Raw genomic sequence first — 15,196 nt, forward strand, 5'->3', positions numbered from 1 at the left:
TTTCCGGGTAGGGCGATGAACCTGTGCGGGAGTTCGGGCTGGTGAAGCCTTCGTGCGTTTTTATTTTTCGGTTGGAGAGGAAGGTACAGGGCGCTGAAGGGGAAGCGAAGGGTGGGTGAAGGGAACGTTTCTGGAAAATGCAGCGAGAGCCCCCCAAGGAGGTTCAGGGCGAGTGAGGGTTTTGTGCTTCTTCCAACAGCCAAGCCGCAATGAAGAGCTTCTTACAGTGAAAGGAAAGTAGGTCGCGCCCACTGAAAATGCCTTTAAGGGACAAATACTGTCAGACTGACCACCATCATCACGGATGCTGTGAACCAGGTATACCCCTTTCTTCTCCAGTGTCTTCGGTCTCCATCAGAGCCACTCTGCTCTCTGTTTTCTTTTCTTCCTCCCCAAGAAGTCATTCCTAACTAAACAGGCTATAATTTCCCCCAGCATAAAACCAGTTATGAAGCTAAAAGCTTGTACAAACAAGAGGTCTCCCTTGCTTGATCCCTTCAAAAAAGTACTGCAGGTGTCACCTTAAATCTTTTCCACAAGATCAATTACTCAATCCCTTTTCCTTCCCTTTCAAGGTAGTTTGTAGCTAGTAGTATACCCTCATGCTCTGTGAATGGTTAAAACTGAAGAGAAAGGAAAAAATAGGTAGTATTAGAATACTAGCATTTATTTTTATGAAACTTTTAAAAACTAGAAATTTCTTCTGCTTAAATAGTGTTGAAAGAGAATAATGCTTAAACCTAAGAATGAGGTTTAAGCTCATTAGTTTGGGCTAAGGAAAGTTTGTTGAAGTGCGACCTCTTAAAGATCATGGACAGAACACAGGATTGCAAAATCTGATTATTTAAGATAAATATTTTTAGGATATTGTTCAGAGGGATATTTTTTGACTATGAAACTAAAAAGGTGTTTTGGGAATCTCACAAGGAGTATTAGAACACTAAGAAAACGTGATATATAAACTATTGATAGTTTTTCTGCTTATTAGAAGTTTGTGCATTATTACAAACATTTAGAGGTACAGCTTAAAAAGAGAATCCTTGAATACACACTGTCACTAAACCAACTAAAGGCTGTTCTGTTAAGTTCAAAGGCAGTTGTTGAGCATTATTTTTGATATAAAAGTTCCAAGACTTTTTAGTACTTTTGCTTGTTTCTTGTTGGAGTATTTTAACTGCACCCAGTATTTGGTTTTGTCACAGTGAGGTTCATTTAGTACATTTTGACTAGTGGGGAAAAAATGGTGGTGTTAAAGGGGAAGAACTTCTATTTTCTGGAAACTTTCGTACATGTTAGAATAAAATTTGTATTATAATCCTATCCCCACCAATTTGCTGAAAATAACAACCTCTGCTAATAAAACAGGCAATCCCAGAGTGGAATCCAGTGTTTATTCAATTGCTCCCTGATCTGCCTACCTTTCATCCTCCTTTCTGCTGCACATTTTATTTGAAGTGAATATATATCCCTTATGTTTTACCAATTGTTGAATGGATTTTGCTAGTTTTGAAGTAGAAAACTGTGAATGACTTCTTATACTTCCACTCTTTCCCCCCTCCCCTGTCTTTTTATTCCATTTTTTTTGAGAAGTCGTTTAAGTTGAATTAGTTAATTAAATCATATTAAAGCTTGTTGCTTAGGAAGAAATGTATTTTGTCATTCATTTCTTTCTTTGACAAGTCTTTATTGAGCACCAGTTAGGTGCTAGGCACTGTTCAAGACAACGGGGATACAAGTGGTGAACACAACAGATAAGCTCACTCCTTCACGGAACCTTTGAGTGGAAAGAGATGGATGTAAATAAGTACATGGATAAAGTAATTTGTGACCATACCTTATTTAGTGTATTCTGATAAAGTTTTCTAGATACTTTAAAGATATTTTCCAGAGATGAACTTTTAAATTTGTGTTGAAACTTGTGCTTCTTCTCCTCCCTCATTAACACAAAGTCAGATAAGTCGCTTTAATTTTAAAAATTCAGCTTTATTTTGCCAGAAACTTTTCCCATGCAGTTTATTTTTCAGACTGTTAGGTCAAAAGTGGTTGGTATTTCTTTGCTTTCTTAGTTAGAAGTAAGCACTTTCTGAGGGTTTAGTTCGTTGGAAAGGTAGAAGTGTAACTTATGAGGTAGTTTTAATTGTCATTATTTCACAGGAAGATAATGGACCAAGTGAGAGGATGTTTCCAGTATTGAGAGGAATAGGAATGGTACTTTTAAAAGAGGTTGCTCTCAGATGGAGGGAAGAAGGTGAAGTTATGTTTATGAAGTTCTTTTAATGAACTCTGCAGAGAAATCTGTCCTTTTGAATTATGAATAGTAGGTGAGTTCCTGAATGAGAGAGAGCAGTGTGTTTCTGGGGAGGTCTTAGTACGCTGGATCAATTTGTAGTGAGTGGTGGTGTTATAAGCCTATCAGTGTATGTAAAGTATATTCTTAGTTATGCTTTAAGAAAGTTTTTCTGTTAGAGAAATTTTCAAACATTCAAAGGTAGAATGCTTTAGGAACCTTACGTAACCCAACACACAGCTCCATCAGTTATCAGTATGTGAGTACGTGGACAGTTGCTTTTGATCTGTATTCTCCCCTCACCACAGTTCCCTTCTCTATCCTCCAACTGCTTCCCCACTCACTATTAGTTGTAAGCAAATCTCAGACATCTTAGGTTGAAGAATATCTTAAGAGGCTTGTTTTAAGGGAGGAGAGACTCTTAATGCAAGTAGGTGATTCTGGGAAGTGTGTTCTTGGAAGGATGTAAAGAAAGATGTTAACCTCTGAGACATTGGGGTTTTTGGCTGGAGGGAGGTGCTGTTTTTTTTCCTTAATGGTCATGTGACCTGCTCTTGGGAGGCATGATAGGATATGCAAGAAATTTTATAAAATTTTGACATACAAAGTTTTTTTAGGATTGAGATTATGTTTTCAAATGAAGAAAGAAATGGGACCTACACAGATGTGTATACCAGGTGGATATGTCCACTCATAACAAAACTAACCCTGGGGTTATTTTGAATGGTGTCTCAGGGTGTGTATGTATTCTGGTGGTACCAGTGATGGTGGTGGGTAACAAAATTTTGCTCTAGCTTTAAAATGGTGTTGTCATGTGGAAGTGGAAGTTAGTGGAAGGTTTCTGGAGCATGTACCTAAATGAGGAAAGGGATTGCTGAAGAGAAGTTTCCATTTTTTTCTCATATTTCTCCCTTATTTATTACTCTTTTTTCATTCTTTACAGAATTCTTGCCAGTTGGAGAGTCAGACCTTGGGACTTTTTAAAATTGTGTAATTTCCATCCTATCTTTTATTAGTTTTTATAATCAGTTATTGGTTGTTAGAATGTACAAATACTAGAAAGAGATTCATCAAATCCAAATGATATCATCACTCTATTTACAAACATTTGCTGCTGTTTCTCTAAGGGGTTGAATTCTACTTCTCTTAGATTTTGAAAAAGATTTTTCATTTTTGGTGTCAGGAAAGCAGTTGACTTGTAGATGATGTTAATGGTGATAAAACATTTATTGAGTCTTTACTGTATTCCAGGCTCTGATTTAACCAGGAACCTGCATTAGCTAATATAATCCTCACACAACTCTATGATTTAGATACTTTTAATATTCACATTTTGGAGATAAGAATAGAGAAATCAAAGAGTGTAATTTACCCTAGCTGTATCTAGTAAATGGCAAAAAAGGAGTTTCAGCACAGTCAGTCCAGGTCTGGAATCTTTCCTTAACCACTGCGGTTAGTGCCAATGTTAGATGTTCTCAAAATGAGTTGTATTTGTGTGTATGTTTTTTAAAATACCCCCAAAGTGTCTCTTAAAATTGGGAAAATTTTGCTTAATGGAATGATTTGTTCCTGAGACACAGTTTTTCCTGTTTGTGTACACTGAACTTAAGAGTTGAAGCCTAGAAGAGAATCTAAGGGTGTGTCTATACACATAGCACAGCAGGCTTTATCCCCCTTATCAGACAGTTAAGAGCTTTCCAGGCCCAGGCCCTGAAGCAGTAGCAGCACCCATTACTGAAGTAACCCTCCTTATCTTCTCAGCACTGAGCAGATGATGGTAAAACATCATCTGGGTAAAGATGGTAAAACATTATAACACACTGAAAAAAGAAGTGGTTAAAATGACTGCTTTTTCTCCACCACAACTGTCTCTACCTGATGTCTAATGGAAAACTCAGTTTTCTTTTTCAGTTACCTTTTTCTTATTACTATAACCTTACTTATTATATATTTATACTAATAATCTGAGAGTGTTGGCAAGCAGGGATGATGTAGACCTCTGTATATTTACAATGGGAATATTATTTTTACTTACTATAAGAAATGCATTCTTTCTAAAATGCATACTTCCAAAAGCCTGGGCTAGTGAAGTGTGAGGCAGAAAGTGAAAATCACCTCTATAAACCTGATCCAACAGAAAGAACCTTTGTTAAGTTTTCTTGGTATCCCACTGTCCCACCAGACATTTTGTGTTTATATTAGCATTTATACATAAACACACATATACATTAAATTTACTTCTGTAGCTATTGAAATATATATTAGTAAATTTGATATCGTATTTTATAACCTGCTTGTGTTGCTTAACAATGTATTATTGACATCCTTTGTTGTCAGTACATGTAGGTCTTGCTCATGCTGTGTAATAGCCGTGAGAGATTCTGTTGTATGGATATTTCATAGTTTATTTAGTCTGGTTCCTTCTGAGCGACTTCTAAGTTGTTTGAAATTTTTCTCAATTATTTATAGTGCTGCAGAGTGCTGCAGTGAACATTCTTATACATCTGTAGTTGTGCACTTGACCAGTTCTTTCCTTAGGCAGTAGTTTTTGAGTTTTGCTCTCATAATTGCCAGAGAGCTGTACTAGATTGTCTGGAGAGTTTTGGAATGGTTTATGAGGGGTGGCAAGGCTATTATTGCCCTAGAATTTTGGTTAAATGTAGTAGCTCTTCTTCAAGGGGAATAAAAAGGCAAATATGACTAATATGTACTAAATAACACCAAAATAGATCTTTGCAGTTGAACTTAATGCATAGGAGGCTTAGTTTTACCTTGAATTGAGAAAAATTGTAGTTATATGTTTACCATTATTTTATTTTGCCTTAAAGCTAATGGTGAAATACGTACAAAAAAGTGTGATTGTCATTTAACATGATTATAGCAAACCATTGTTTTACTTCACTAGTAAATGATTTGAATAACCCTTTTTTGTGGGGATTGGGGTGGGTATTTGTCTTCCATGTAGTTTATATCCTGGAACCTGGAGATGCTCCTTTGTTACAGCAACCACTACAGACATCCAAATCTGGTATTCAGCAAATAATTGAGTGCTTTCGATCAGGTATGAATGTTTTAGGATGTATTTTCAATCTTCACCTTAAAATTACCTAGAAATCCTTAGAAATAATTTTTAAAAAATGAAATATATACATTGATTTTCTTTATAATATACTTTTGTCATTTTAAAGAAGTGGACGAGTAAATATTGCTTGATTAGAAATTCTTTTTCAGTACTATATTATTATATACTAATTTAAAAAGTGTTCAGAATGATTTAAAGAAATATGTGGTATATTTACTGGTAAAGTGTCTCTTAAAGATTCATTGTTATTTTTTGGCATGTTCTTTATAAACTCTCAGAAGACAGTACTAAATTGTACGAGGTCTTTATGAGCTTTGGCAGGGTAGATTATTTACTCGGAATGTCTGAGATGTCTCTTGTTCTAGATTAATTACTTTATCATCTCTGTTTATGTAACTCACCATCTCCTACCTAACCCTGGAGTTTCACTGTCTTTAGTAGAGCATGTGATAGAAAAAAGACTTACTCTAGCCCTGATATCTTCACATATATTTGTTTAGCTTTTCTTTCCATTATATTACTATAATAATGGATATATAATAAATATATTTGTGCAGTTACAATCCAGCACTCTAAAATAGGTATTGCTCACTAAGTATAAGTGGTTGAGAACTATTCGAAGTCCTACCAGTAAGGTCTTAGGTGGTTGTGATTCTTATATCCGCTTGTCCACCACTTGTGGATTTGGCTTCTTTGACATTATAGGGTATTAAAGTATGAACTAGCAAACGCACGTGACTGATGGACACCTAAGGGACGGATATCCTAAGTTTAAGGATTAGAATACCTTTTGTTATTATTTTAAAGGTTACTATATCTTAATGAAAAAATTCTGAGATTCAGAGAATTTATATGAAGCCACTTGTATTGATGAGAAATTTTTTAAGATATTTATTTTTAAATCATTTTAAAGAGAAATAGTATACGTTTGATTTATTTTAGGATTCTAAAAAATAGATTGTTCCTTTAAGTTAATTTCTGACTCTTGAGAGTCATTTCTTAACACTTTTCATCTGTAATCCTCATGGCGTTGCTTTTATGTATTTAAATCAGTGTTTCATGTATGCTATAACAAATACCTGTGCTCATGCTGGATGGTGGTATAACATATTTTATTGTGTTTTTTTATTGCCTTTTACTTTTGATAATTGCCCTTGGTTAACGGAAATAACTAATAGGTCAAATTCTCCTATGGTAAATACAGTTAAAATTTTACTAATTAGAGGCAACATTTAAGTATGTTTCTGGCATAACAGGAAAATGGTTAGTTTTTAATTGCAGTAAGAGTTTCTGTTAGCTACTTTTAGTACAGAGATAAAAATTCTTTTTGTTCTTTCTCATATCATGGAAATGAAGATAATAACTTCACACTTAGTTATATTCTTTGCCTTAGGTTTCTTTTTTAAAAATTTGCAATTTGAAATTTTACTATTTCAGTTTATTACAATGTTATTTGATTAAGAAGTTAAAGTTGTTTCATTTATTTGTGCTTTATCTTGAAAAGAAATTCCTTTTCAACAAGATCTTGTACCCAAAATATATATATTTTTTAACCTTGGAAGGTGAATATTTAAAAATGAAATTATTTGTTTTCTCACTGTGCTGTGGTTGTATTGGTTTTCTGTGTTTGCCATTTCTTTACTAAGATTAAGGAAGGGACTGTGAAATGGATAATGTGCTCTTTCTAAAATGTCTCTGGCAAATTTGCCTTCTGAGCTTTTTTTTTTAACAAATTTTGAAAATACTATAAATTCTAAGTACTCAATTATTTAAATTAGAGATGGTTTAGAAATACGCTAAATGGTACAAAGAAACTAATTTTGGATTAAAAAAGACTGTTTTACTTCACTAGTGTATCTCATAGCTAAGTAATTCTGATTTCCTGAGGATAGTAATCTCTTACATATCTGGATAATCTCAGGTCTCCTAAGGTAGCTCTTCTTTAGCACAGAGGTATTTAAGCCTCTGCTGACTGAAACCTTGGGAGGATGAGGTAGAAGTTTGGACCACATGACAGGGTCTAAGATACCTTGTCATTTTGAGACTTGTAGGTTTCTCCCAAGCAGCCCCTCAGTGACTAATCTCTTTCTAGGCTGTTTCCATAATGGCTTGGTTACACACATTTCATTTAAAGAGCTATAGTGGTGTTTTGTATCTGACAGATAATTGAAGATAGAACTTTGAAGTCATGCTTTTGCTCTTGTTAACATTCAGAAGCTCAGCCAGGTTGTGCAGTAATGATGTGTTAGGATATCTCTTAATCTTCAAGCTCAGATAGTTGTCTTCAACTCCTGTATCAGCTCTGTTTAAGGGATTTGTGGTCTCCTGCCTATACCGGGCTCTCTGTGACCTGGTATTAATTCCTACCTAAGCTGGAAGTTCATAAAAGGCTGAGGAAGGAGTTGACTTAACTTTTTAGGTCCACCAGCCTCATGTGTGCTGTACTGATTGGTTGTACTGACTGCTTGACCAGTTTTGACTCATTTTCTTTGCTTCCTACTTCAGCTTTTGCTTTGGACTCTTTCTCTGGCTTTAAATTACAAATACTTCTTGACTTGTAATCTCTACTTTTATCTGCTTGACTTAAAAGTTAATCTGAATAGACTTCTTTTTGGACTAGGTAATATATGTATGTGTGCGTGCTAAGTGGCTTTAGTCATGTCCAATTCTTTGCAACCCTATGGACTATAGCCCACCAGGCTCTGTGCATAGAATTTCCCAGGCAAGAATACTGGAGTGGGTTGCCATTTCCTATTTCAGGGGATCTTCCGATCCAAGAATCGAACCAGTGTCTCCTGCATTGCAGGCAGACTCTGCCAACTGAACCACCTGGGAAGTCCTATGTAATATATACCTGTGGCTTAAAAATAATAATACAGAGATATGAAAGGATATACAGAAATATAGAAATAAGTATCTTTGCTCAGATAGTACTAATAACATGGTTTGTGTCTTCTTCCAGAGACCCTCTACCCATATATGAGAATATATCCCTTAACTTTCTTCCTGATACAAGTGGTAGCTGACTGGGTATTTAGGTATCTTTGGCTTTAAACAGTACATTCTACTGTTGTTTTGACATCTGTCCATATATAAATATCCTATATTTTTTAGAAGGCTGTCTGTTTTGCACCTACCTACAGCTTTTCTACTCTGAAATCTCTGATGCTTGGGTGACTTGAGACAGGCTGTTTGCTCTGAAGCCAGGATTCAGGTACTACCTGGACTATTCCCTGCCTTTTGCTTGAGCTTTTCTGTAGTTCTGTCAGTACTTCTAGGATCATGTCAGTGACTTTTTGTCTTCCAATTTTCCCTCCTTTCTATTAACTTTAAAAAAAAAAAATTGAAGGTGAAATATAGTTGATTTATATTGTTATGTTAGTTTCTGGTATACAGCAAAGTGATTCAGTTATATATATGTGTATATATGTATATTCATTCTTTATCATATTCCTTTCCAGTTTGATTTATTATAGGATATTGAATATAATTCCCTGTGCTATACAATAGGATCTTGTTTATCCATTCTTTATATAATAGTTTGTATCTGCTAGTCCCGAACTCCAAATCCATTCCTCCCTCTGTTAACTTTTATTTTAGCTTCCTTCTTTTCCCATCCTCTCTGCCCAAACTAAAACAAAATTTTAAATAACAAAAAGATGTATTTCCATAACATATATAAAAATTGATTTAATTGAAATTAATATTCTTTCTTCGTCTCATAGTCTTCTGGTAGAGTCAAAGAAGCTGTGGTATGCCGTAAGGTTAGAGACAGAAAAATGGGAAGAGGGGAGGATAATCATTTTGTTCAGTATTCAAAACTGGCCCTTAATATGAAGTTGGCATCTTTTTTTTGAGTTTTTGAAATATATCTCTTTTTACAGTATTATACAATTGACTTGAACAGCATAGGTGTGAACTGCATAGGTCCACTTTTTGTGGATTTTTTTCGGTAGTAAATATTACAGTACCAGATGATCCTTGGTTGATTGGGTTGAATCCCAGGATGCAGAACTGAAGATATGAAGAAAGGGAGTATAAGGAGGACTGTAAGTTATATGTGGATTTTTGACTGCATGGAGAGTTGGCATCCCTAACTCCTGCATTCCTTCAAAGGTCAACTGTATTATAGAAAAAGACACTACCTATAGAATACACTACTACGATGTGCAAGAAACAGTGTCTTTTTTGAATCTTAGGGAGGAGTAAATTATAGTGAAAAGTGAGAATTGGCTTTGTGTGATGTTTGCTATTGTCGTTATCTAACTAAATTTTAAGTTTGGTCTTTAGTTTCTTAGAGATTTTGTTTGTTTTTTACTGCTAAAGTGACATTTCTCTGAGTTAATGTAAACTGTGACTGGATGGTGATGCCCAAGTCCTGATTCTGTAAGCAAAAGCTTGGGATCAAAGTATGACTTATCAGAGGTACATATCTGCTGTATTACATGATGGATTTTTTTGCTTTTAGTTGATACATAGCAATTGTAGGAAATTTAAAATCAGATTGCATATTTTGGGGATAGATAAGAAAAATGTAGCTTTATTTTATTTGTTATTACATTCATCTTCAAAGCATCTCACCTGAGGCTGTGTTCCTAGGAGAGCAGCCATTCGTGTTGCTTTGGGAATTTCTCAAGGGCATAGATCATATCCTTCACTTTCATGTCTTCAGTGAATAACATTATACCTGGTATTTAATAGGTGTTCAATAAATGTGTGTTAGACTAAACAAATGTTTCACCAGATAGGCACTAAAATAATTTCATTCTGCTTATAAATTTATTGTAGCATGTTGCAGTGTTCATAATTAACTTAGTAATTTTTTTTTTTTAACCAACCCTTGTAGGTAGTGGTTTTAAGAGAACAATTTTGAAGTTTTCTTATATTAAGGATGGATGATCAGTTAGAAATTCCCTTCATACTGGTCTTGGAATTCAGCAGGTGTGACAGGAATTACAGATTTGCTTGCAGTGCTGGGAATGATATTGTGGTTCAACAGTCATCCTAAAGAAACTGAGTTCATGTGTGAATCAACAATAAAGCATACAGTATACTATTTAAAAACTGTTACTGATGCAACTTAAAACCGTTATTGCTGCAACTGATATGTTGTTCATTGAATGACCAACATATCAGTATATTAAGGGAGAAGAGGAAAGCTTCTCTTTGTTTGGGCTTCCCTGATGAGCTGGCTCTGATGGTAAAACACCTGCCTGCAGTGTGGGACACCCAGGTTCAATCCCTGGCTTGGGAAGATCCCCTGGAGAAGGAAATGGTAACCCACTCCAGTACTCTTGCCTGGAAATTCCCACGGACAGAGGAGCCTGGTAGGCTACAGTCCATGGGGTCACAAAGAGGCTGGACTGAGAGACTTCACTTTCATTTTGTCTTAACTAAACAACTTATATTTTATTAAAAGATGTGGATACTATTTTTGAATGTAAACTATGCTACAGCCTCTTCAGAGGATTGTCTCTTAGCACAGAAGAGTTAGAATTAATATTATGTTACGTCAAGCATCTGACATATAACCTAATGTGAAATTGAATACTGATTCTTTTTGAAAAAAAATTTTTTTTAAACGTTTATATCAGTATATACAGTGTATTTTACTTTAATTGCTAGCACAGGATTAAACCTTCGATGAGGTTTAAATTTTATTGAGCGCCCATTATGTGTGAGAATCTGAAATGTTCATTAATTAGTTACAGGCGTCAAAAGCCTTCTCTTTGGAGGGCTGGTTTCTCAAAAGATACTGAATTGATGATCTACGTAAATGGTTTGTAAGTAGTATGTAGTGATTTCTAAGATGATTTAAAAACCTAAGGTGAGAAAGAGTTATAAATATAGGAAAAGGAATAATTAGCAGTAAGGCAGCACGGCTTTCTTTCTCTCAGGATTAAGAGTTGTGGAGGAATTTTTGTTGCTGTCTGGGTGAACTTTGGTTGCTGTCTTGTCTCTTTTTTCAGGTTATAGTAGGTTTTAACTATTGGCAGAGGCACAGTTAGTTGGCTGTGTCAAACTGTTAGTGAGCAAAGCAATCAGAAAATGGTAGCTGATTAGAATAAAGCCATTATGTCCCCATGGGAAACCAACAAAACCTTAAATGGTAACTGAAACCAACTTAAGGAATAACTTTTACCTGTGTTTATGAAATGAGGGCACATCTTATTTTTCTCATTTGTAATACATATAAGCAGAATTGGAAAATCACTCAGGTCGCATTTTTGACTTTCTGGTTAACTTTATACAGACTTTTAAAAAAATTTATAGGGAAGATTTTCTTAAACCTAGAGAGAGCTCACAAGTATGTCTAACAAATGCCCATCAGGCGTGGTCCTGAAAGCTGTGAATACAGTGGTGAACACCAAAGGTATCTTTTCTGCCCTCTTAGAGTTTCCAGTTTAATGGAGATAAAAGTAACTAATCACAAAATAGTGAGATAATATAGTATAGGTGTACAGGGTACTCCAGGAGTATAGGGGAAGAATTCTTAACAGGAAACAGGAGGGGTCTGAGAAGGCTTCCTGGATGAAATGACACCTAACCTGGAATCTGAAGGATTGTTAGAAGTGGGCCAGACCAGGGAAATAGGGAGAATGTCATAGGCAGAGAGAAAGAAACATAGAAGGCGTGAACAGTGAGAGAATTTGGTGAATCCAAGGACCTGAAAGAAATTTGGTTTGCTTGGATCAGCACAACTGTGTTTGTGTGTGTGTGTGTGTGTGTGCATAAGTGGTGTGAGGGTGGTAGAGTATTTTTTGTGATCTGATAATTAAGATTAATTAGTCAAGGTTAGAATCAAATACCTTTTTTTTTTCTTATGGTTGATTGAGATAACCTGGTAGATGATACCTGATTTAGGGATGCAGTCTTAAGTTTTCACAAGTAACGTTTTTTATGTATAATTTCATGTTGTACTTTCTAGTCATAGCTAAACCTCGTTCAGATTGTTTCTGTGTCCTTCAATCCTTTTAAACAGTTTAGTATCTTTAAAGGCAGAATTGAATTTGTAGTATGGGTCTAGCTGGTTTTTTAATTTAGGATTAAAATATGCAAAATTTTCCCATGTTTTCTTCTGTCTGGTAATACACTCACCTATACTTACTAAGAATTATATGTAGATCAGTTACACAAGTTTATCTAAAGTGTTTTTTATCATCAGCCTACCTCTCATAGTTTGTCCGTCACTTATAAGGTTAACTATGAACTAAATATATTAGCAGTTTATTGCCAATATATTTTGTAATGTGAAATAGACTAGAGAAGTGTACGTGTGTGTGTGAACTTACTTTTACACAATGAATAATAACACAGTTATCTTCTGAATCTTTTAAAATATATGTTTTCTGGTTTTGTGGTAGTATGATCTGGTGAAATAAACTTTGAATTGGATTTAGGAAGTGGTAGAAATTATTTCATTATATATATATTTTTTCCTCAGTAGAAATCTGGATTTATAATTTAATTCTTCTGGAATTTAGGTTCATATTTTCTTTCATATTCTCCGAGATAGGTTTGGTTTGTTTCATAAGATGAATAAACCAAAGTGCACACAGCTTTAAGGTCACACAGCTAGATGATATCAGAATTGGAATCTCTAAAGACTTAGTAAAGTTATGATAATGTGGTAATCTTTTTGCAATAAAAATTTGAAGGCTAACGTCTTCAAAATGATGATAAAATGCAACATGATGAAAATTAAAAATTAAAGGTAAACAAATTGCAAAAGATTGAATCAGAAATGCTTAACTTTTATGGATCCTACAGTATTAATTATGCTACTGAGATTGTGTTTATTCTCTAGTAGTCCCAAAGCTTAATAGTCACTGTGCACCTGGATAGTCTTCATGGTATTTTTCAGGACTCTTCTGCTTTTTTCCTATTTAATTCAATATTTTTATCCTTTTTTTTTTTTTTTTTGAAGAAACTGAAGGCTCATTAATTAGTGAACAGAAATCAATTTTGTCCATTTGCCTGTGTCAAAGACCAGTAGGAAGTAGTGACAAAAGAGGTTCTATTTGTGTTTTATTTTAAATACTTCAGGAGTGCTTGTTGCTGTTTATTTTCTGCCTGCCTTTTGATCTTCGGTCATAATGGTTAGATTCTGTAGATAAGTGGTTTTCTTCAATGAATATTTATTCAGTGTTATTAGAGCTGAGAACTTTGTAACTGTAATAAGACAGGCTTGGTCTTGGCCACTTTGGAATTTATAGTCTAGTGGAAGACAGGCTTTAGTAGTTCTGTGAATATTTAATTAATTGCAATTAGGGTGAGTATTTGAGGGAGAAAGGCTTTGGATAAATTTCTAGTAGTATTAAGACACCTAAGCAAAATTCAAAACCATGGACCAAAGATTCTTTACTGTCCACTAAATGATCATAATCCCATGTTGGCCCAGAACCGCAAGTAGTTTGAGCTGAATTTAAAAAGAAAGGCACAGACAATCTTGTGAGACAGTTTTGACCTTCTTTAAGTAATCAGGGGGAAATGTGTTACTTCATGTTTGCTTCGTAGTACAAAAGAGAGCTGGAAGAACCAGCCAAAAACTTGGGTTGAGGTGGCATTTAATTCTTCTGTACCACTCCAGGTCTGTTGCATCAGAATCTCCAGGAGTGGGTCATGTACATTTTTATTACCAGGTCATTGTGATGATCAAGCAGATATTAGAACCATTGTCAAGACATCCCAGGAGTTGATTGGCTGCTGAATTAGAAAAAGACCATCAGTTTCAGGTGTCCTAACATCCAAGTGATAAAATTTTGCTTAGAATGTAGTTTATATTTTTAAGTTTTTTTTTTAATTTTATTTTATTTTTAAACTTTACAAATTGTATTAGTTTTGCCAAATATCAAAATGAATCCGCCACAGGTATACATGTGTTCCCCATCCTGAACCCTCCTCCCTCCCCATACCATCCCTCTGGGTCGTCCCAGTGCACTAGCCCCAAGCATCCAGTATCGTGCATTTAACCTGGACTGGCAACTCGTTTCATACATGATATTTTACATGTTTCAATGCCATTCTCCCAAATCTTCCCACCCTCTCCCTCTCCCACAGAGTCCATAAGACTGTTCTATACATCGGTGTCTCTTTTGCTGTCTCGTACACAGGGTTGTTGTTACCATCTTTCTAAATTCCATATATATGCGTTAGTATACTGTATTGGTATTTTTCTTTCTGGCTTACTTCACTCTGTATAATAGGCTCCAGTTTCATCCACCTCATTAGAACTGATTCCAATGTATTCTTTTTAATGGCTGAGTAATACTCCATTGTGTATATGTACCACAGCTTTCTTATCCATTCATCTGTTGAATGGCATCTAGGTTGCTTCCATGTCCTGGCTATTATAAACAGTGCTGCGATGAACATTGGGGTACACGTGTCTCTTTCCCTTCTGGTTTCCTCAGTGTGATGCCCAGCAGTGGGATTGCTGGATCATAAGGCAGTTCTATTTCCAGTTTTTTAAGGAATCTCCACACTGTTCTCCATAGTGGCTGTACTAGTTTGCATTCCCACCAACAGTGTAAGAGGGTTCCCTTTTCTCCACACCCTCTCCAGCATTTATTACTTGTAGACTTTTGGATCACAGCCATTCTGACTGGCGTGAAATGGTACCTCATAGTGGTTTTGATTTGCATTTCTCTGATAATGAGTGATGTTGAGCGTCTTTTCATGTGTTTGTTAGCCATCTGTATGTCTTCTTTGGAGAAATGTCTATTTAGTTCTTTGGCCCATTTTTTGATTGGGTCATTTATTTTTCTGGAGTTGAGCTGTAGGAGTTGCTTGTATACTTTTGAGATTAGTTGTTTGTCAGTTGCTTC

The 15,196-nt window shown here is 35.3% G+C and overlaps 1 protein-coding gene across 3 annotated transcripts in view; it reads left to right on the plus strand.

Annotated features, from left to right (window-relative positions):
- Positions 1 to 15,196, plus strand: part of ZNF800 (zinc finger protein 800) — a 23,810-nt gene that overhangs the window by 381 nt on the left and 8,233 nt on the right. The window contains exons 1-3 of one of the 3 annotated variants that reach the window (XM_010831725.1): positions 37 to 83; positions 200 to 318; positions 5,253 to 5,348. In XM_010831725.1, the coding sequence (XP_010830027.1) occupies positions 258 to 318; positions 5,253 to 5,348 (157 nt within the window). In that variant the 5' untranslated portion in view covers positions 37 to 83; positions 200 to 257. Of the gene's footprint in view, positions 1 to 36; positions 84 to 199; positions 319 to 5,252; positions 5,349 to 15,196 lie in introns of those variants that run through there. The other 2 variants (XM_010831724.1, XM_010831726.1) reach the window with 2 other exon arrangements.

Source organism: Bison bison, unplaced genomic scaffold, assembly GCF_000754665.1.
Source record: "Bison bison bison isolate TAMUID 2011002044 unplaced genomic scaffold, Bison_UMD1.0 scf7180017864530, whole genome shotgun sequence".
Lineage (NCBI taxonomy): Eukaryota > Metazoa > Chordata > Mammalia > Artiodactyla > Bovidae > Bison > Bison bison.